General features: G+C 38.5%; 3 protein-coding genes across 3 annotated transcripts in view; all 3 read left to right on the top strand.

Annotated features, from left to right (window-relative positions):
• LOC146460087 (uncharacterized) overlaps positions 1–23,828 on the top strand; it is a 103,487-nt gene that overhangs the window by 40,709 nt on the left and 38,950 nt on the right. The gene's annotated exons all lie outside the window — the stretch shown is intronic.
• The window catches only part of LOC146460089 (uncharacterized), a 104,082-nt gene that overhangs the window by 53,560 nt on the left and 26,694 nt on the right, over positions 1–23,828 (top strand). The window lies entirely within an intron of this gene.
• LOC146460090 (uncharacterized) overlaps positions 1–23,828 on the top strand; it is a 59,375-nt gene that overhangs the window by 8,853 nt on the left and 26,694 nt on the right. Inside the window, exon 2 of the mRNA XM_085088398.1 lies at positions 6,696–8,009. Coding sequence (XP_084944524.1) covers positions 6,713–7,999 — 1,287 coding nt within the window. The 5' untranslated portion in view covers positions 6,696–6,712 and the 3' untranslated portion in view covers positions 8,000–8,009. The remainder of the gene's footprint in view (positions 1–6,695; positions 8,010–23,828) is intronic.

Raw genomic sequence — 23,828 nt, 5'->3', positions numbered from 1 at the left:
TAATTAAGGGAGTTGACTGTATTTGTGGACGGTTAATAGCTCGCAATGTTTTCATGGCAACGGTACCTACAATCAACGAAAAAACTTGTTGGGAAGGTCACTCAAGAAGGCGACAGAAAGTGGGTCTCTGTTATTGACATCGGCACATTTATTACTTTCGCATGTTTAGGCCTTTGTTTGTCGTCCCCCCTGCCCCCCTGTTCAATGTTGGATTCCCAACAATAAACATACGCGTCAACATTGACTTTTTAAGCTCAACAATAAACATACGCGTCAACATTGACTTTTTAAGCTCAACATTGAAACAGGGGAGGGGAGGAAAGTGTAATCGAGGCGAAACTTTGGAATCTTCCCAAGAATTTTGTCGATGATTGTAGCTCAACTGCAGGTATAAAAAAAATCTCTTCACAATTAATCTTGTGCCATGTTAATTTTGGGCACCCAAAAGTATGCAGTTTTGCAAAAGAACGTTTAACACCTGCATAACCAACCTAGTTCCCAGTGTCTCTCGGCTGCTGTGTTCGTTCCAATGTATATAAATCCACAAGTCCAGTTCGAGGTCAATCTCGTACCCAGAGTCTTCAGGCTTTTTGGTCAGCGGGGTAACGCCGGGAAGACTCTGGGGACATCGAAAAAATTCAAATTTTTTGATTGGCTGTTCCGTAACGGTTTCCATTGTTTTACCGCAGAAATCCTGGGGTGATAAAATTCGATGTCCCCAGAGTCTTCCCGGCGTTGCCCCGCTGACCAAAAAGCCTGAAGACTCTGGGTACGAGTTTATCTGATGCTGAGTAACCGCCCCTCCTTCACTCCTTCGCTTCGAAGATTGAGCACGTTTTGGTTTGTGATTGATTTTATTGAAGGTAAGATAAGCTTTTCAGTGTATTTTAACACAACTTATAGGTCGTTGGGTGATGCTATTACTAAATACAGACGAACATAACGTGATTTTACCATTCAAATGAAGGTTTTGAGGTTGTTTGTGCCACTGAACCGCCATGGCATGTTTTGACAGTCGTCTTGAACATGCTGCTAAAATACGGTGTTTATGTTGGACAGTTGCGGGGCCAATTTTGTTAGAATTGAGTTTTAAACCATTCGCTGCCTGCAAGCCTCAAATACCAGGCGGCTAAAGTGCAGTTTTAACTGCTTAACACAGACCACCGAAAAGACCTTATTACGGCGTTGGAAGACATCTTGATGGGTAGGCAAACACGTCTTGAAGTAACAGTGTTTGTATGGAAATCCGTTGTCAAATAATTGTCATAGAACTTCGCTTCTGAACAATTCATGAATTGGAAACTTTTGGCACTAGGAAAAGGATTTTAAGTAAAAAATGAAGGGATGTAGCTGTGCCAGGAAGCATTCAGATGTGCATTGAACTTTCCACACATTTCCCCGTATTTTTTCCCGAACAATAATTTTTAATAGCAGTTCACAGCTGGTTTGCTGGAAATGATTTACAGACACATGTATGCATGCTTTAAAATGCTTTGCCTTAAGGTAACCATATACCTTCACAGTGCTTGAAATTAGCCGTCGTCTGGTACGAGACGACCAAAAAGTTTACCGGGCAACCAATTTTTTAGTGAAATTAGGGGGTCTGCGAAATCTGCGAGCCAGCGAGCCATGCGAGCCACCGTGCGAGCCATGCGAGTCACACGAGTCATGCGAGTCATGCGAGCCACAGTGCAAATGTTAAGAATTTTTACTTGTTTTATTTACATTCGCGTGAGAAAATTTTGGACGAATTTTTTTCTTTGTTGTTGTTGTTGTTTTTTTGTTTTTGTTATAATTTTGGAGAGAATTTTGTCTATTAAAAATCGCCCAAGATGCGCAAAAAAATAAACACAATACGCAAAAATTTATTAAGGTTCGAGACTTCTGAAAAAAAAAAAAAACAGAAAAACATACGGCTGCACCGCTACTCGAATAGGTATCTATTGACACATGTCATTCATTGATATTCACGTGGAACTTCATTCAAGAAAAAAAAAAAGAAAAGAAAAGAACAGCACTGCGATCTTCGTGTGTTGGCGTCAAGAATGGTGAGTAAATCGCGCCATTTTAACAGGTTTGGTCTTTAGTCGAGAATCAGAGTTATCAGAACTCTGTCGGTTGGCTGACTGCTGCATGTGGTTGTCCTCTCCCTTAGACAAGTCTTTCTTCAAAACTGGCCACTAGAGTGGCAGAGGCTGGTTTCGAGACAGCATTAGACCCACCAGCTGACGGCAAATGCTTCTGTTACGCTGCTTCTTTTCAAATGGAATTTAGTGCGACAATATTGACTTCGCTCATCTTTGAGTACTCATTTATCATACCTTACAAGATTGGAATGACACTGACAATCAGTCCTGACGTGTCAATTACAGTCAACCCAGGTCACGCGTGAACAGTATTTCCAAGAATGAAATGAACGTTTGAATTTCTCTTTGTAATGTGTGACGTGTGAATGGAATGTTGGACATTTCTCTGGAAATCGTTCCGAAAAAGACGCATTAACTGAAAAAAAAAAGATTCAAAATACTTGGGAAACATTATTGTTATTCTTGAAATATTTAATTTTGCAGTGTAAAGAAAAATTCATAGCTTTAGACCGTCGATAAGCTAGGGAAATTTATACGGGAACTCTGAAATCTCGTTGGCGATTTTCAAAACTGACATGTAAATTTCAAAACTCCGTTCAAATTTCAAATATATCGTTCACGCGTGATCGACCTGGGTTGACTGTAACAAAAAACTGAAATATGGTAGTTTGCGTTGTCCCACTGTAAGAATTAAATATTGCGATGTTATTCATCTTGTTCCGATGCTCTTGTTCTTGTTCTTATGTGAATGTAAATACAACAAATAAGAATTCTTAACATTTATACTGTGGCTCGCATGACTCGCGTGACTCGCATGGCTCGCAAGGCTCGCATGGCTCACACCTTGGCTCGCATGGCTCGCTGACTCGCAGATTTTTATCACTCAAATTAGGAGGCTGGTTGCCCAGGGGAAAAACAACGGACAACCCAGCCAAACACAGAAAATAAATTAATCATAAACAGCAACCGACTTACGTGACGGTTTTGTTTTGTCAATGTCCGATATTTTGAAGTTAATAATAATTGAGTTGCCAAAGTGGAGGGTTTACCTGTCTTTTGTATATCTGTAAATTTTACAAAAATTGCCAAGTACGAAAATGTAAGAGACAAACAGTCAATCTATATGCTAATCAGAAACTCTGCTACACCAATCAAAATGTACATTTTACACTGTTTATAGTTTAAATATTTTGAGTGCATATGCAGCAAACTGCTTACCAATAATAACAATAATTTAATACAATGTTTTTAAAATAGAGGTCAAAATTACTGAATGCTCATAAGTTGTAACGGAAGGCATTTCTCACTCCTGATTGTTCAAAACGTGAACTTAACTCCACATGGTTTGTATTAAGCAGGCAGCAGGCTTTGTGTTCTTCTTTCAACTAAAGTTCAGAGGCTTTGTTTCTTTCACTCTTCAAGGAACAGCACGAACAACATAAGTGATATCATTTGCGAAGAACAATACGGACATAGCAGTTTTATCTCTGTGATTTCTTGTTGTTTCTATAATATATTTTTATACCTGTACACACATATTGGGTTATCTGAGATCAACATTTTCAATGTGTGTTTGTCTCACAACTCAAGTTATTAGAGACTTTGTTTCTTTCACCTTAAGATGAACAATGACAAAAACTGGATCATTTGCGATGGGCAATACGTAAGGATTTTTAAAATTAATATCTCTGGAAATTCATGAGGTTGAGATATTAAACATTTCAAACATGTGTTTCGTTGTGCTAGATCAAGGCTTTTAACATGCTGATAAGTGTGTGTAATAATATGTGTGTACAAGTATAAAAATATATCATGGAAACCACAAGAATTCACAGAGATAAAATTACCATGGCCGCATTGTTCATCGCAAATGATATCACTTAGTTGTTGTTCCTCAAAGAGTGAAAGAAACAAAGCCTCTGAACTCGAGTTGAGAGATGAACACATAGCCTGCTGGCTGTTTATACAAACTGTGTGGAGTTAAGTTCATGTTTTGAACAATGAGGAGCAAGAACTGCCTTCTATCACAACTAATCAGCATTAAGTAATTTTGCTCTTGACTCTGAAGATGACTTCTGCTCAGGTTGTCAAACGTCAGTCAAAGTCACCACAAACAGTCCTTCTCAGGACTACACTCGTCCAGATGATAATAATTTATGTACTTAGGACATGACTTCTGGGTTCAAACCATTTACAGTAATAAGGCATTGTTAGTCAAAATGTTGTAATATCGCTGCATACCAGTAAGATTTTCGCATACTGTATAATTCAAATGCCTTCCAGTTTCTAGTAACTAGTAAATAGTAGTAGCAAGTATAAATAAATAGCACAGTCTTATGAGGATGTTCCTCAATAATAATAAAAATAATTGAAATATACCATCACATTTATTTCATACACCACACGTTCGACATTCAAATCCTAGCAGTATGCAGGATGATTGTCCCATGAACCTAGTTTAATGGCCTTAGCTCCCGTGAGTCTCCTGTAGGTCAATGTTAGAGCATCCGAACTAGTAATCGGAAGGTCTTAGGTTCGACTCCTGATAGGAGCGCTCTGATTTCTTTTTTCCAAGTATGCCTGTGTCACTGACTAAATAATACGTCATTCTCATTCATTCACCAGGCTTGAAATATACCATCACATAAATTTCAATAATAAAAAAGGTTCCCAAAAAAATTTTGCAAATGTCATGCAACCAAGTTGTTCTGTCAAACCCATCAAATACTCGGGATTGACTCTAATCTTGTAACTTCAGGGTGAAAGAGTAAAGTAATCCAACATGTCCCAGATTTTGTAAAGTTTTTTGTTTGCCTCTTAACTTTGATTGTATTCTTGTTTTGGCTGGCTGTATCCTCCCCAAAAAACGTTAAAACAAATTAAGTGAAATTGAAACAAACAGGAAAGGGCCTACATGGCAAAATTCTTGCTATGCAAGGTATAGGTATCGAATGCACTCGTATAGTCATAGTTAATTGAGGGACTGGTTATGAAACTTTGCCATGAAAACAATAGTGCTGTAGTTTATGTTGGAAGGGCTGCAACCGTGCACAATCCTTTGTTTTAACTGTTCACACCACAGTTGAATATCTTAGCAGGAACGTTTCTATTGGTCAGTTGCTCCAACACATTTCAAAATCTGTTGTAGGTTGTGCAGGGTCAAGGCCAAAAACGCTAGCAAAAACATATAGCAAAGGAGTTTGTCAAGCTTCATAACCATTGCCTTTTATTAACTATGGTATAATCGGTGATTAGTCCTAATTTTACTATAATTGGATTGAACCAGTTAAAAGTTGATTGGTACCACAGTGGATATGTCACTTGGAAAAGAACCATCTAAAATAATATTTTCATGATAAATCTGAGCTCTTTCAAATATAACTTTTAAATTTTACAGACGGTCACACCCTCTTATCCAATGAGAAATCAAAGTCTGATTTGAACATTGATCTGCTTAATAATTTATTTCAAAATGAATGAATTAATGTAACTTGTTAAAACGACTAATAGGTTCGAATTTCAAATAGTTAATTCATTAATAAAGTCTAGTGGGGTACGCTTGACCTACAATATTACACTGTAGCTTGACTGTGAGGATCATACATTAAGATACTCTCAAAAGTACTTTAGCTTACAAGTATCCAGATAGCAAGGTAGAACAAAACTGCTATCAGTTGGTGCAATATGGCTTAATACAAAATATTAATAGCTTTCTCAAAATTTTTAATAATTCATGAAGGAAAAACAAAGCAATTAATCACTACCATGAAGGAGGTTTAGAAATGTGACAACAACTGTCAAAAAATTTTGTGAACTTTTTCTTTGAATTTCTCCAAGAATAATTAATAGTTTGTAAAGCTATATCAAGCACTTGAAACAGGGTTTCATCGTATTTCTAAGCACCTTGAAGTTGGTTAAAAAATATTGGCTGCGCCTTGTTTTTCCAACCTAATTCTCCGTGATAGGAAATCGGATGAAACACTCTTCCTCATGTTTTATTTATTATTTCAAATATGCAGGTAGTCATCCAAGAATTTCTTCAAACAAATAATTGTTACGAATTTTACATCAATCTTAGCTTTGATATCTAACATTTTCAGCCCACCTTTTTCAATATCTGAGATAAGCTTGCTGTACTTAAGTTGATCTTTCCATTTCAAATAAAACAATTAATAGTAAGTAATTATGGCCAGTTAGTCAAACTTAAAAGTAGCCAATCAACCCAAATTTTCATAATTTGTTTGAATAGTCTGAAAGTAGTCTTCAAAAACCTGTCACAAAGCTGAAAATTGAGTCATTTCCAGGATCTCACTGTTTTCCCTTTACAATCGTATTGGGGACCCCAGCCCTTAACAATCATTTCCCGTGGGTGTCCTGTGTCCTCTTTCCTTATAATTTGTACATATATGTATATGAGTAAATGCATTAATAATACAATATAAAAAATGTACCAGGGATCTTTATGATGTGAAACATCTGACAGTAACCAATTAATTGAATGCACCAACTGCTTCAAAGCAAGGAAGAAGTTCATTTTTTTACATAAATGCTGATGAGATGTCAAAATATTTGTAATTTTCTGAAAGTTAATGTTACTATGTTTCATAGATTAAACATGAAAGAACATGCCAAGATCAACAAAGCACAAAAGTGGACAGCTAAACAGATGTAAAGGGAAACTGTGTGGCAAATATTCTGACGGTGTGGAAGGTCTCAGGAATGATGAAAGGGATTGCACAGAAAAGAAGAGTTATGAATGCAAACAGTGTGGCAAGTGTTTTCTTCATGGAGGAGATTTGAGGAGCCATGAAAGAGTCCACACTGGAGGGAAGCCTTATGAATGCAAACAGTGTGGCAAGTGTTTTATTAAAGCAGGAAAACTGAGGGTTCATGCAAGAGTCCATACGGGGGAGAAGCCTTATAAATGCAAACAGTGTGGCAGGTGTTTTACTCAAGCAGGAAGTTTAAGGAGGCATGAAAGAGTCCATACTGGAGAGAAGCCTTATGAATGCAAACAATGTGGCAAGTGTTTTCGTGATGCAGGAGATTTAAGGAGACATGACAGAGTTCATACTTTAGAGAAACCTTATGAATGCAAACAGTGTGGCAAGTGTTTTAGTGAAGCAGGAACTTTAAAGAAACACGAAAGAGTCCATACTGGAGAGAAGCCTTATGAATGCAAACAATGTGGCAAGTGTTTTCGTGATGCAGGAGATTTAAGGAGACATGACAGAGTTCATACTTTAGAGAAACCTTATGAATGCAAACAGTGTGGCAAGTGTTTTAGTGAAGCAGGAACTTTAAAGAAACACGAAAGAGTCCATACTGGAGAGAAGCCTTATGAATGCAAACAGTGTGGCAAGTGTTTTATTAAAGCAGGAAAACTGAGGGTTCATGCAAGAGTCCATACGGGGGAGAAGCCTTATAAATGCAAACAGTGTGGCAGGTGTTTTACTCAAGCAGGAAGTTTAAGGAGGCATGAAAGAGTCCATACTGGAGAGAAGCCTTATGAATGCAAACAATGTGGCAAGTGTTTTCGTGATGCAGGAGATTTAAGGAGACATGACAGAGTTCATACTTTAGAGAAACCTTATGAATGCAAACAGTGTGGCAAGTGTTTTAGTGAAGCAGGAACTTTAAAGAAACACGAAAGAGTCCATACTGGAGAGAAGCCTTATGAGTGCAAACAGTGTGGCAAGTCTTTTAGCCGCTTGGACAATTTAAGAAACCATGGTAGGTCCCACAAGGGCGCTTCTGATTGTATTAAAGGTAACCTAGCAACAGAAACTTGCCCTTTGCGGGACCCCCAGACAGGGCATGTTGAAAAACACATTTGTTGGATTTGTCAAGAGGAGCTTTGCAGTGAAGCTTTACTTATAGAACATTATGAAAATCATATGATCAGTGAATAACTTTGAACTTTGAACTCTTTTATGTCAGTGAGTTTTCTGGGACATTTCGATAAATCAAAATAGTTGGTTAAGCGTACTCCATTTAAGTCAAAATTTACAGGTGAAATTTTTAAGAAACCCTACAGCTGCAGAAATGCAGTTGAACACAGCTGTATGGGCATCCACTCCAATGTGGTCACTTTATTTCTAAGAACAATTTTTTCTTGCAAATTCACACATATTTCTTAAAAGGAATGCAGAGAAAAGGAAAAAGTTTCAAATTTCCTTTAAAATTGTCCGTTAAATGACTAGACCAGTGTTTCTTTTTATATTAGAAAAGATGCGATGATGTTAACTTAGGTAGATATTTGTGATACGAATGCTTTGTCATTTCTGTCAAAGCGCATTACGTTCCAGTTTTTTTTTTTTTTTTTTTTTGCAGTCTTGTAAAATGTATGAAATCCAGTTCTTGTCAATATTGCTTCAGTTGTTAATTCTCTTTAAAATTTTAGATTTAATATGGACTTTGATTCTTCATATATTTTGTGGTGCTCAGGTTGGGAGAATTTATTTCCTCGTAATGAACTTTTTTGAGCAAATAATTTTACTGAAGAAGAAATTAAGTGGAGGTTCTCATGTGAAGTTAAATGTCAAGATTAAAAGTTGTTTGTGTAAATAAAGTATTGTGTTATCAAGATCAGCCATTGTTCCGTTTTATTGTGTGGATCCGAACGTTGATGCCTGTCACTCTTGATGGGTAACAAAAGTGCATCGTGAAATAAAGACTTGGCGGCGGTGCCGCTAGAAGCGAGGGGCGAAGATCGGAGAAAGAAGAAGTTTTTCTCTGTAGCATGACAGCAACAACAACAACAACAACACTTTATTAAAACAGACAGCTACAAGCTGGTTATGTACCTAACCGCAAAAAGCTGAAACTAGCCGAGGCGGGTAGGTATGTCTATACTAAACTAAATACAAATAAATTTGGTGTAAATAAGTAGTAAACAAACAAGTGGCGCGAAAAGGATTCGCTTGCTGATAGAAATTAAAGGATTACTACAAATTTACAAGCTTTTCATTATCTCAAGAATTGAAGAAGGTGTCAGGTAAGCATTTTCTTTTTTTAAAATGTTGATTAGTATTTCATGTACTTGTTTTTACGCGGGATGCCCTGAGGGGGCATACCGTGTCTAAAAACGGGTCGATTTCTTTTTTTTTTTTTTTTTCTTCCTCGTAGTCACAAATCGGTACATTAATTACGCGGGATGCCCTGAAGGGGCATACCGTGTCTAAAAACGGGTCGATTTCTTTTTTTTTTTTTTTTTTACGCGGGATGCCCTAAAGGGGCATACCGTGTCTGAAAACGGGTCGATTTCTTTTTTTTTTTTTCTTTTTTTTTTTTTCTTCCTCGTAGCTACAAATCGGTACTTTTATTTATTCATTAAACTCACCCCTCTCCTACTCGGGGTGTATTGTTCTGATTGTCTTCAACAGAAGCAGGCCAATCAAAATCCATTCTTGTCGCTTACATCGCGAGGGAGGGGACCCACTCACCCCTACCTGTGTGACGTCAACGCATCATTTGATCTATTTATAAAAAACAGATTAAATTTGGCGCCATATTGTTAACATGTTCTGGACTCAAGTGTGCCGTTTTCAAAGGGAAATTTCACCATTTTGAAGCGGCAAATCGAAAGAATAACTTCTAAGAAGCATTCGACATTTAAAACGGTGGAAATTGGTAAATTCCTGGCGAAGGAATCGTACTTTGTTTGACAGTCTTAGACCACGACGCGAGACTGAAAAGAGGTCATTGAGAAGCTTACGTTATCGCAATGGAATTCCCGCAATTTCCCTTGAAACCCTGAGTAACGTAACACAAGGGAAACAACGTAACGCGATCGTCGTGACTCAAACTATTCCATCAGCAAGGATAGTTTAATCAATCGGCGAAGCATACAGTTGGAATAAATGAATCAGCCCCAGCATCACGCGTAATGCCAGTATAGCAGGCATCTTGTTACGCGGGATGCCCTGAAGGGGCATACCGTGTCTAAAAACGGGTCGATTTCTTTTTTTTTTTTTTTTTCTTTTTTTACGCGGGATGCCCTGAGGGGGCATACCGTGTCTAAAAACGGGACGATTTCTTTTTCTTCGTCGTAGCTTCAAATCGGTACATTAATTTATCCATTAAACTCACCCCTCTCCTACTCGGGGTGTATTGTTCTGATTGTCTTCAACAGAAGCAGGCCAATCAAAATCCATTCTTGTCGCTTACATCGCGAGGGAGGGGACCCACTCAGCCTTACCTGTGTGACGTCAACGCATCATTTGATCTATTTATTAAGGACGGATTAAATTTGGGGCCATAATGTTTATAACATGTTCTGGACTCAAGTGTGCCGTTTTCAAACGGAAATTTCACCATTTTGAAGCGGCAAATCGAAAAAATAACTTCTAAGAAGCACTCGACATTTGAAACGGTAGAAATTGGTGAGTTCATGGCGAAGGAATCGTGCTTTGCTTGACAGTCCTTGACCACGACGCGAGACTAAAAAGAGGTCATTGAGAGGCTTACGTTATCGTAATGGAATTCCACACATTTCCGGTGAAAGTCTGAGTCGCGTAACACAAGGAAAACAACGTAACGCGATCGTCGTGACTCAAACTATTCCATTAGCAAGGATAGTTTTATCAATCGGCGAAGCATACAGTTGGAAAAAATGAATCAGCCCCAGTATCACGCGTAATGCCAGAAAAGCTTTTTTTCTTCCTCGTAGCTACAAATCGGTACATTAATTTATTCATTAAACTCACCCCTCTCCTACTCGGGGTGTATTGTTCTGATTGTCTTCAACAGAAGCAGGCCAATCAAAATCCATTCTTGTCGCTTATATCGCGAGGGAGGAGACCCACTCACCCCTACCTGTGTGACGTCAATGCATCATTTGATCTATTTATTAAAGACGGATTAAGTCGCGCCATATTGTTTTAACATGTTCTGGACTCAAGTGTGCCGTTTTCAAAGGGAAATTTCACCATTTTGAAGCGGTAAATCGAAAGAATAACTTCTAAGAAGCACCCGACACGTAAAACGGTGGAAATTGGTGAGTTCTTAGTGAAGGAATCGTGCTTTGTTTGACAGTCTTAGACCACGACGCGAGACTGAAAAGAGGTCATTGAGAAGCTTACGTTATCGTAATGGAATTTGACAAATTTCCGCTGATAGTCTGAGTCGCGTAACACACGGAAAACAACGTAACGCGATCGTCGTGACTCAAACTATTCCATTAGCAAGGATAGTTTTATCAATCGGCGAAGCATACAGTTGGAATAAATGAGTCAGCCCCAGCATCTCGCGTAATGCCAGTATAGCAGGCATCTTGTTTTTTTTTCTTCCTCGTAGCTTTAAATCGGTACATTAATTTATTCATTAAACTCACCCCTCTTCTACTCGGGGTGTATTGTTCTGATTGTCTTCAACAGAAGCAGGCCAATCAAAATCCATTCTTGTCGCTTACATCGCGAGGGAGGGGACCCACTCACCCCTACCTGTGTGACGTCAATGCATCATTTGATATATTTATTAAAGACGGATTAAGTCGCGCCATATTGTTTTAACATGTTCTGGACTCAAGTGTGCCGTTTTCAAAGGGAAATTTCACCATTTTGAAGCGGTAAATCGAAAGAATAACTTCTAAGAAGCACCCGACACGTAAAACGGTGGAAATTGGTGAGTTCTTAGTGAAGGAATCGTGCTTTGTTTGACAGTCTTAGACCACGACGCGAGACTGAAAAGAGGTCATTGAGAAGCTTACGTTATCGTAATGGAATTTGACAAATTTCCGCTGATAGTCTGAGTCGCGTAACACACGGAAAACAACGTAACGCGATCGTCGTGACTCAAACTGTTCCATTAGCAAGGATAGTTTTATCAATCGGCGAAGCATACAGTTGAAATAAATGAATCAGCCCCAGCATCTCGCGTAATGCCAGTATAGCAGGCATCTTTTTTTTTTTTTTTCTTTTTTTTTTTTTCTTCCTCGTAGCTACAAATCGGTACATTAATTTATTCATTAAACTCACCCCTCTCCTACTCGGGGTGTATTGTTCTGATCGTCTTCAACAACAGCAGGCCAATCAACATCCATTCTTGTCGCTTATATCGCGAGGGAGGGGACCCACTCACCCCTACCTGTGTGACGTCAATGCATCATTTGATATATTTATTAAAGACGGATTAAGTCGCGCCATATTGTTTTAACATGTTCTGGACTCAAGTGTGCCGTTTTCAAAGGGAAATTTCACCATTTTGAAGCAGTAAATCAAAAGAATAACTTCTAAGAAGCACCCGACACGTAAAACGGTGGAAATTGGTGAGTTCTTAGTGAAGGAATCGTGCTTTGTTTGACAGTCTTAGGCCACGACGCGAGACAGAAAAGAGGTCATTGAGAAGCTTACGTTATCGTAATGGAATTTGACAAATTTCCGCTGATAGTCTGAGTCGCGTAACACACGGAAAACAACGTAACGCGATCGTCGTGACTCAAACTATTCCATTAGCAAGGATAGTTTTATAAATCGGCGAAGCATACAGTTGGAATAAATGAATCAGCCCCAGCATCACGCGTAATGCCAGTGTAGCAGGCATCTTGTTTTTTTTTTTTCTTCCTCGTAGTCACAAATCGGTACATTAATTTATTCATTAAACTCTCCCCTCTCCTACTCGGGATGTATTGTTCTGATTGTCTTCAACAACAGCAGGCCAATCAAAATCCATTCTTGTCGCTTATATCGCGAGGGAGGGGACCCACTCACCCCTACCTGTGTGACGTCAATGCATCATTTGATATATTTATGAAAGACGGATTAAGTCGCGCCATATTGTTTTAACATGTTCTGGACTCAAGTGTGCCGTTTTCAAAGGGAAATTTCACCATTTTGAAGCGGTAAATCGAAAGAATAACTTCTAAGAAGCACCCGACACGTAAAACGGTGGAAATTGGTGAGTTCTTTGCGAAGGAATCGTGCTTTGTTTGACAGTCTTAGGCCACGACGCGAGACAGAAAAGAGGTCATTGAGAAGCTTACGTTATCGTAATGGAATTTGACAAATTTCCGCTGATAGTCTGAGTCGCGTAACACACGGAAAACAACGTAACGCGATCGTCGTGACTCAAACTATTCCATTAGCAAGGATAGTTTTATCAATCGGCGAAGCATACAGTTGGAATAAATGAATCAGCCCCAGCATCACGCGTAATGCCAGTGTAGCAGGCATCTTGTTTTTTTTTCTTCCTCGTAGTCACAAATCGGTACATTAATTTATTCATTAAACTCTCCCCTCTCCTACTCGGGATGTATTGTTCTGATTGTCTTCAACAACAGCAGGCCAATCAAAATCCATTCTTGTCGCTTATATTGCGAGGGAGGGGACCCACTCACCCCTACCTGTGTGACGTCAATGCATCATTTGATATATTTATTAAAGACGGATTAAGTCGCGCCATATTGTTTTAACATGTTCTGGACTCAAGTGTGCCGTTTTCAAAGGGACATTTCACCATTTTGAAGCGGTAAATCGAAAGAATAACTTCTAAGAAGCACCCGACACGTAAAACGGTGGAAATTAGTGAGTTCTTAGTGAAGGAATCGTGCTTTGTTTGACAGTCTTAGACCACGACGCGAGACAGAAAAGAGGTCATTGAGAAGCTTACGTTATCGTAATGGAATTTGACAAATTTCCGCTGATAGTCTGAGTCGCGTAACACACGGAAAACAACGTAACGCGATCGTCGTGACTCAAACTTTTTTTTTTTTTTTTTTCTTCCTCGTATGCACAAATCGGTACATTAATTACGCGGGATGCCCCGAGGGGGCATACCGTGTCTTAAAACGGGTCGATTTCTTTTTTTTTTTACGCGGGATGCCCTGAAGGGGCATACCGTGTCTAAAAACGGGTCGATTTCTTTTTTTTTTTCTTCGTCGTATACACAAATCGGTACATTAATTTATTCATTAAACTCTCCCCTCTCCTACTCGGGATGTATTGTTTTGATTGTCTTCAACAAAAGCAGGCCAATCAAAATCCATTCTTGTCGCTTATATTGCGAGGGAGGGGACCCACTCACCCCTACCTGTGTGATGTCAATGCATCATTTGATATATTTATTACGCGGGATGCCCTGAGGGGGCATACCGTGTCTAAAAACGGGACGATTTCTTTTTCTTCGTCGTAGCTTCAAATCGGTACATTAATTTATTCATAAAACTCACCCCTCTCCTACTCGGGGTGTATTGTTCTGATTGTCTTCAACAGAAGCAGGCCAATCAAAATCCATTCTTGTCGCTTACATCGCGAGGGAGGGGACCCACTCACCCCTACCTGTGTGACGTCAACGCATCATTTGATCTATTTATTAAAAACGGATTAAATTTGGCACCATATTGTTTATAACATATTCTGGACTCAAGTGTGCCGTTTTCAAACGGAAATTTCACCATTTTGAAGCGGCAAATCAAAAGAATAACTTCTAAGAAGCACTCGACATTTAAAACGGTAGAAATTGGTGAGTTCATGGCGAGGGAATCGTGCTTTGTTTGACAGTCCTTGACAACGACGCGAGACTAAAAAGAGGTCATTGAGAAGCTTACGTTATCGTAATGGAATTCCACACATTTCCGGTGAAAGTCTGAGTCGCGTAACACAAGGAAAACAACGTAACGCGATCGTCGTGACTCAAACTATTCCATTAGAAAGGATAGATTTATCAATCGGCGAAGCATACAGTTGGAATAAATGAATGAGCCCCAGCATCACGCGTAATGCCAGTGTAGCAGGCATCTTGTTAAAGACGGATTAAGTCGCGCCATATTGTTTTAACATGTTCTGGACTCAAGTGTGCCGTTTTCAAAGGGAAATTTCACCATTTTGAAGCGGCAAATCGAAAGAATAACTTCTAAGAAGCACCCGACACGTAAAACGGTGGAAATTGGTGAGTTCTTAGTGAAGGAATCGTGCTTTGTTTGACAGTCTTAGACCACGACGCGAGACTGAAAAGAGGTCATTGAGAAGCTTACGTTATCGTAATGGAATTTGACAAATTTCCGCTGATAGTCTGAGTCGCGTAACACACGGAAAACAACGTAACGCGATCGTCGTGACTCAAACTATTCCATTAGCAAGGATAGTTTTATCAATCGGCGAAGCATACAGTTGGAATAAATGAATCAGCCCCAGCATCTCGCGTAATGCCAGTATAGCAGGCATCTTGTTTCTTCGTAGTAGCTACAAATCGGTACATTAATTTATTCATTAAACTCTCCCCTCTCCTACTCGGGATGTATTGTTCTGATTGTCTTCAACGACAGCAGGCCAATCAAAATCCATTCTTGTCGCTTATATCGTGAGGGAGGGGACCCACTCACCCCTACCTGTGTGACGTCAATGCATCATTTGATATATTTATTAATGACGGATTAAATAGTCGCGCCATATTGTTTTAACATGTTCTGGACTCAAGTGTGCCGTTTTCAAAGGGAAATTTCACCATTTTGAAGCGGTAAATCGAAAGAATAACTTTTAAGAAGCACCCGACACGTAAAACGGTGGAAATTGGTGAGTTCCTGGCGAAGGAATCGTGCTTTGTTTGACAGTCTTAGACCACGACGCGAGACTGAAAAGAGGTCATTGAGAAGCTTACGTTATCGTAATGGAATTTCACAAATTTTCCGTAGCCTCCCACGCAGACGTTCTTTGGGGTTCGTCACGCGTTCCTGCCCTAAGAACGTCTGCGTGGGAGGCTAAAATTCCCGGTGATACTCTGAGTCGCGTAACACAAAGGAAACAACGTAACGCGATCGTCGTGACTTAAACTATTCCACTAGCAAGGATAGTCTTATCAATCGGCAAAGCATACAGTTGGAATAAATGAATCAGCCCCAGCATCACGCGTAATGCCAGTGTAGCAGGCATCTTGTTTATTCATTAAACTCTCCCTTCTCCTACTCGGGATGTATTGTTCTGATTGTCTTCAACAACAGCAGGCCAATCAAAATCCATTCTTGTCGCTTATATCTCGAGGGAGGGGACCCACGCGCCCTTACCAGTGTGACGTCAACGCATCATTTGATTTCTTCATTCAAACTGCATTAAATTGTGGCGCCATATTGTTTATAACATGTTCTGGACTCAAGTGTGCCGTGTTCAACCGGAAATTTCACAATTTTGAAGCGGTGAATCGAAAGAATAACTTCTAAGAAGCAACCGACATTTAAAACGGTGGAAATTGGTAAATTCCTGGCGAAGGAATCGTGCTTTGTTTGACAGTCTTAGACCACGACGCGAGACTGAAAAGAGGTCATTGAGAAGCTTACGTTATCCTAATGGAATTCCCGCAATTTCCCTTGAAACCCTGAGTAGCGTAACACAAGGCAAACAACGTAACGCGATCGTCGTGACTCAAACTATTCCATTAGCAAGGATAGTTTTATCAATCGGCGAAGCATACAGTTGGAATAAATGAATCAACCCCAGCATCATGCGTAATGCCAGTATAGCAGGCATCTTGTTTGCATAATTTTCTGCTGTCAGACTTTCTAATATTATCCGGTAAAGAATTCCATAGCCGTGCGCCAAATCGAGAAAGTGAATTCTTTAGTTGATCAAGACGTGAAGACACGATATAAAATTTGTCGGCGGTTGCTGATCTGGTGTTGCAGGAATGTATATCTGAGACATGTTTAAATAAATTTTGAATATGAACAGGTGCTAGTTTGTTTTAGATATCATACATTAAACAGGAAACAGATTCGACATAAAGAAAATGAACAGGTAGGATGTTAAGGTTAACGAAGTAAGGAATAGCGTGCTCACTTTTTGTAGAAAAGTTCATCAAACGTAGAGCTCGTTTTTGTAGGAGAAGAAGCTTTTCTACTTAGTAAGTAAGACTGAGAAGCTTGACCCCACGAACTAATTCCATAAGTGAGGTAGGGGGAAATAAGAGATTGATATAACTTGACAAGAATAGAGAAGGGTACAAAATGTCTCAATTTAGCTATCGTGCCAATGGCCTTGCTAATTTTTAGAGCAATTACAGTCAACCCAGGTCACGCGTGAACGATATTTTTGAAATTTGAACGGAGTTTTGAAATATACTTGTCAGTTTTGAAAATCGCCAACGAGATTTCAGAGTATAAATTTCCCTAGCTTGTTGACAGTATTAGGCTATGAAGTTTTCTTTACATTGCAAAATTGAATATTTCAAGAATAACAATAAATTGTTCCCCAAGTATTTTGAGTCTTTTTTTCGGGTGTCAGTAAAACGCGGGGCCGGGGTCGGGGTCGGGGTCTCTTTTCTTTTCCTTTTTTTAGTTTTTTTTTTTTAATTTTCAACATCACAGGTCACTTGTGGGTCAAATAAGGATTAAAGCCAATATAAAAAAAGTTAAGTCTCTAAAGCTTAGGATAGGTCATCGGTGACAACACTCGATGCAGTTCCGTATTCTGGCAGACATTGGTTCCGTGAATTGACTACTTTTTATTCTTCCAAGAAACGAAGTGAGGCAAAACATACAAGGTACGAGACAGTATATTTCCTTGAACTAACAAATTCGTGAACTAGAATGTGGATGAACTTACTATAAACACCCCCGCCGCCTTCCATGATCGTGCTCGTTTGTTACAGTCAATCCATGTCACGTGTGACTATTATTTCCGAGAATGAAATAAACATGCATTCGAATTCCTTTGTAAAGCTCGGCATTTGAATAGAATCTAGAATATTTTTCTGGAAATCTTTCCAAAAGAGACGCATTAACTGACAAAAAAAAAACGATTCAAAATACTTGGGAGACAATTGTTATTCTTTAAATACTTCTGCTGTGATGTAAAGAAAAATTCATAGTTTTATACCGTCAATAAACTAGGAAAATTTCTACGGGAACTCTGAAATCACGTCAAAACTGACATGTAAAGAAAAAACTCAAATTAAAAAAAACAAAAAAAAAAAACGGTAAAGCTTGACGTGGATTGACTGTAAAACTCGCTTCCTTCCAACGTGTTGTAGAGGATGATGGTTGATCAGGTGAAAAACGATTAAAAGGCTTTCCCATGAAGCTCAGTGTATAATTCATGTTTGAGCCGTTGGTGATAGCGAATATTATAATAATAATAATAATAATAATAATAATAATAATAATAATAATAATAATAATAATAATAATAATAATAAAAGAGACCCCGGCCCCGGCCCCGCGTTTTACTGACACCCAACGAAAATGCTTTTTTCCAGACAACAATCGATCATTTTTCTTTATGTTACGTGTTTCAAGCTTGACACAGATACATTTAACGTTTCAATACCACCAATATTCGCAGAGAAATTATTTTTTTAACATTTGGTTTTGAAGCCGTGTACATGCAATGCCTTTGCGCCGCTCTGCTTCCTTGCGCTTGCACTGTATAAACACGCACAAGTTTTAAACGCTCTAATATTTTGGGCCACAACTAAGCGTTGAAGTCTAAATGTTTGTTAAGGCCAAAAATGTTTTAGTAGGAGCAACATTGACTGAGTTATGATTTTTCAGACATTTTTATCCGAACACCAAATATGTCAGGGAACCCCCGGTCCGTGCCCACTTCGGCCAATCTAATTTTTGATTTTTCTAACAAAAACGGAAAAAGGAAATAGTACCTATCCTTATCATATTTACATATTTTAAAGTACAGAATAAAATAGAAAAAAAGAAAATGGTCATAAAAATCGATCATTTTTCCATTTTTCTAATTTTGGCGTTAAATTCAAAAATACAAAAAAATACTGTTAACGGCTAAAAACTATTTTGCCTCTTTATTATTTTTTAGTCATTGTTGAAAAGTGAGAAAAATAAAGTAATCTCCGAGTCCTAGATCATTTTTCTATTTTTTCCGTTTTTCCCCCAAAAATAGAAAAACAGAAAAATGGAAAAAGGATATTTCTCCACACCATTTTTTCATTTTTTTCATTTTGTTCAAAAAATGAAAAAATAGAAAAATGGCATAGATATCGTCTAATTTTCCTTTATTCTATTTCCACATGAAAAATAGAAAAATGTCTCAAGAATTTCGACCGAACTTTCATTTTTTTTTTTTTTTTCATTTTAATCGATCGATATTACTTAAACCAGGAACGGGACCGGAAACGTGGAACCGGGAACGCAATCTCGTACCCAGAGTCTTCAGGCTTTTTGGTCAGCGGGGCAACGCCGGGAAGACTCTGGGGACATCGAATTTTATTACCGCAGGATTTCTGCGGTAAAACAATGGAAACCGTTACGGAACAGCCAATCAAAAAAATTGAATATTTTTCGATGTCCCCAGAGTCTTCCCGGCGTTGTCCCGCTGACCAAAAAGCCTGAAGACTCTGGGTACGAGATTGCCGGGAACGGGGAACGGGTGTCTGGGAACGAGTGTACAGCGGTAATCCCTATAAGAATTCAAAATATGATCTTTAATGCAACTTAAATAGCGCCTTTAAGGTTTTTATTAGATTTTTTGGCAGATATTCAGGGTTAAGTTTCATGACAAGAAGTAAGAGTGATTGTCAGTAAAAATCAAAGAAATCGTGGCCACGGTCAAAAATCGATTTCGCTCATACTTTGTCAGTTTGAAGGCCTTGGTAAGCAACTGAAGGATATATAGTTAGTGTATTTTTTAAATATTCCATATAACGGCAGAAAACCACGAAAAACGATCACCCTACGGCAAGCTCGGATTTTACCTCGCGAGAACTCGAGATTTTCACTTTTCAGCTTCTCGCTACACAGACGTTTACATAGCTGCGAATCTTTCCTAGGTATAATTGAATACATTGATTCTTCGTCTGTCAAAACATTGCTCGTTTGTGAGCGAACTGAGCTCGGATTACGTAGACACACTTTTCTCAATTACGCAAAAGTCTAAATAACCCAAACTCAGAGAGGAAAAAAGTTGACCGGTAGTGGCTCAAATGCTCTGATATTAAAAAAAAATAATAATAAATAAAACACTTCAGTCATTGACTTTTAGGTTTGCGGTTTTAAGTCTTAAGGATCAAGCAGCCCTTTTGCGCGAACGCCGATCAGAGTTCAATAAAATTATTTTCCGCGACTTTGAAATCTAAAGACAGGACCCGGAAGACGGCTGAAATCGAGCCTACACACGACACAGACGAGCGACTTGGCTTCCAAACTGATATTTACGTCCGTTGATTTAAAATAAGTCATATTCTAAAATATCTTACTTAACAATGTGCCAGATTCCCCGGTTAATACAGCCCGGAACAATTAAATTTATTTTTATTAAGGATGAGAAAGTTTATCAGCCAATCGGAAGTAACTGTTCCTGCGAAATGCAAATATTGCATTGTTCTCTTATACGCGAGAGTTGTAGATTTCAAAGCCGCTGAATTGTAACTTTATTGAACTTTGATCGACGTTCGTGCAAAATTGCTGCCAGATCCTAACGATTTAAAGCTTCAAACCTAAACATTAATGACTGAAGTGTTTTATTTATTTTTTTTTTTAATATCAGAGCATTTGAGCCACTACCGGTCAGCTTTTTTCCTCGCTGAGTTTGGATTATTTTAGATTTTCAAAACTAAAGCTTGGTTCACACTAGCAACATAATGACAAAACAACATAAAGTGAACACTGACATAAAGACATAAGGTTAGGTGAATAGAATACCTCAAATATGGCGGAAGAGACGCTTGTTGCCTTTGCGATGATTTTGTTTCTTTTTCTTCGACGACGCCAAGTGAAAAAATTGCTAGAAGAAAAGAGTGGGTGCGTCCAGCATTTCAGGACTGCAACCTTCTTCCACGCGTTTTCTTTTTTCTATTGGTCTTTAAATTCCTTTATGCTTTTATCATAATCATAGAATATTGGATAAGTTCGAACCGCCTCAGCAAGTTCTTCCTCATCTACACGAGCCGCACCAAGGCCAATGAATTCTCTCCGTCATGTCTGTTAACTCCACAGTAGCCGCCATATTAGAAATTGTGCTAATGCGAACTGGGTTCGACAAATCTTGTGGCGCTCTGATTGGTTCTTTGTTATGTCGTTATGTCACTGATTATCACACTTATTTCAGCTGAAATATAACATCATAACGACATAGACATAACGACATAAGGAACATGCAAGGATAAGATCAGGTTTTTTTTTCCATATGTGGTTATGTCCATGTCATTATGTTGCTATTATATCATTATGTCTACATGTTCACGCTACAAAAATGGCGACATAATGACCTTTTTGTGTCGTTTTGCTTATGTCGTTATGTCGTTATATCGCTAGTGTGAACCAGGCTTAAATGTATATCCTTCAGTTACTTACCTAGGCCTCCAAACTGACAAAGTGTGAGCGAAATCGATTTGTGACCGTGGTTACGATTTCTTTGATTTTTACTGACAATTACTCTTAATTCCTGTTATGAAACTTAACCCTGAATATCTACCAAAAAATCTAAGATAAACCTTAAAGGCGCTCTTTATGTTGCATTAAATAGCCTATTTTGAATTCTTATAGGGATTACCGCTGTACACCCGTTCTTAGCCTCCCGTTCCCCGTTCCCCGTTCCCCGTTCCCCGTTCCCCGTTCCCCGTTCCCCGTTCCCCGTTTCCCGTTCCCCGTTCACCGTTCACCGTTTCCGGTTTTCCTTTCCTGGTTTTAGTAACATCCATCATACTTCAATTTCAAACTTACGATCGATTAAAATGGAAAATAAAAAAAGAAAATTCGGTCGCAATCCTTGTGGCATTTTTCATGTCGAAATAGAATAATGGAAAATTGGACGATATCTATGCCATTTTTCTATTTTTTCATTTTTTGAAAAAAATGAAAAAATGGTGTGGATAAATATCCTTTTTTCATTTTTCTGTTTTTCCATTTTTTGGGGAAAAACAGAAAAAATAGAAAAATGATCTAGGACTCGGAGATTACTTTATTTTTCTCACTTTTCCAACAATAACAAGAAAATGCAAAAGTAACAAAATAGTTTTGAGCCGTTAACAGTATTTTTTGTACTTTTGAATTTAACGTCAAAATTAGAAAAATGGAAAAATGATCGATTTTTCTGACCATTTTCTTTTTTTTTCTATTTTATTCTGTACTTTAAAATATGTAAATATGATGAGGATAAGAAATATTTCCTTTTTCCGTTTTGGTTGGAAAAATAAAAATTAGATTGGCCGAAGTGTGCACGGACCGAACCCTGTTGAGCAACGACGACGGCAGCAGCGTGGCTGAAAATGAACAACAAAAACAATCGCTCCGCACGTGCATTTCAAATTTTGGTACATTTCTTTTCCGTCCTCCGAAAAACAACAAAGCGAAATGACGGTTTTGCGGAGAATATGAGCAAACGACGGTGAGTTTTTCTTTCTCTGTTAACTTGAACGCAACTCCTACCAATTTAGGCAACTTGCTAGCCGTTTACTAGTCTAATGCGTTTCCGAGCAGCAATTAATAATTTTTCCTTATTTCACGTGTTTCAAGCTTTACAAATGTACTTGAATCATTTCGATAGGAGAAATATTCCTGAAGAAACTAACTTCTGGACTTTTTATTTCGGGGCAATTTCGTACGCACCGCACGGCTCTTATTCAATTGTAAACATATTTAAAGATCTGTGCCAAGCAACCAAGGGTGATTTTCCCGTGTTCTCCTTTTCTTGACGTTTATTTAGATTTCAGTAGGAGAAATGTTGACTGAGTTGTAAATTTTACATAGTCATGTAATGAAGATAGAATATAAGTTTAATTCAGGAGTAAACTAACAACGATAAAACTTCGGCTTGAAAATCCGCGAAAACAGATCGATAAAAATAACAAACGGTGGATCTACAGAAGGAACTTAATTTCTCCCACAAAATTTGACCTACTCCTTCCTCCCACCAAAAGGACTGTTATGCTCAGTTATCATTCGTTGTAAGAAGAAGTAGCGAGTTGAAAGCACTTGCATGGTAGCCATGACTGATTTCAGTTTCTCAACTGAACGAATGTCAATCCTATCCAAGTTTTTAGCTTTGACACAGATAATCTGGCTTTTGTTGATTCCTGTAAGAAACACGAAAACTAACGTTTAGGGATTTTCTTTCTAGCTGTAGCACTTGATTTCCGTGTATTTGTGGTACAAACAACCCGGCTTAAACAGTCGAACTCCAAAGAACTTGAAAGAAGTCGTTGTTTTTGGACACAAAATTAAGAAACCAACGGAATGTAGACCTGGCGTGTTCAGCCAATGAGGAGCGAGTATTTTCGCCGCTCTATCAATCAGGGCCGGGTTGTTCGAAAGCCGATTAACACTAATCCACGATTAAAAGTTAATAGAGGTTTTCATCGTCGCTCGTCAAAATGGGTTTAAAGTCTAATTTCAAGCTAAAGGCAAAGAAAAGTCTAAGTCAAAACTGAGGGCCGAAAATCTTTTGGAAGAACCTTTGTTGATTAGCAATTAAACTCGAATCAAAGTTTGCATTAATCCAGGATTAGCTTAATCGGGCTTTGAACAACTGGGTCCAGGAGTAAGTAATTTTGTTCTCGGGGAAAAAAAAATCAACTAAAATTGCCCTCCACTCCAACAAATCAGCATTAAAAAAAAAAAATTGCGCTCTGTATTGTATTGTTATTGTCTGGGCAGTTTGCTGCATATGCAAATATGCAAATATATATAATTGCAGAAAGAATGAGGAACTGGTAAGGTTATCACGTTCATACGCTAAGCAGATTTTTATAAATGCTATGAAAAAAATTGGAGCTCTGCTTTTAGGCTTGGCTAAATGTATATTACAAAATCCACAATAGACGAACCGGGATTAACACCATAAAATATCT

Source organism: Pavona decussata, unplaced genomic scaffold, assembly GCF_977016875.1.
Source record: "Pavona decussata unplaced genomic scaffold, jaPavDecu1.1 SCAFFOLD_214, whole genome shotgun sequence".
NCBI classification, from domain to species: Eukaryota; Metazoa; Cnidaria; class Anthozoa; order Scleractinia; family Agariciidae; genus Pavona; species Pavona decussata.
The sequence above is the reverse complement of the archived record's forward strand: the minus strand, read 5'-3'. Positions and strand labels throughout refer to the sequence as shown.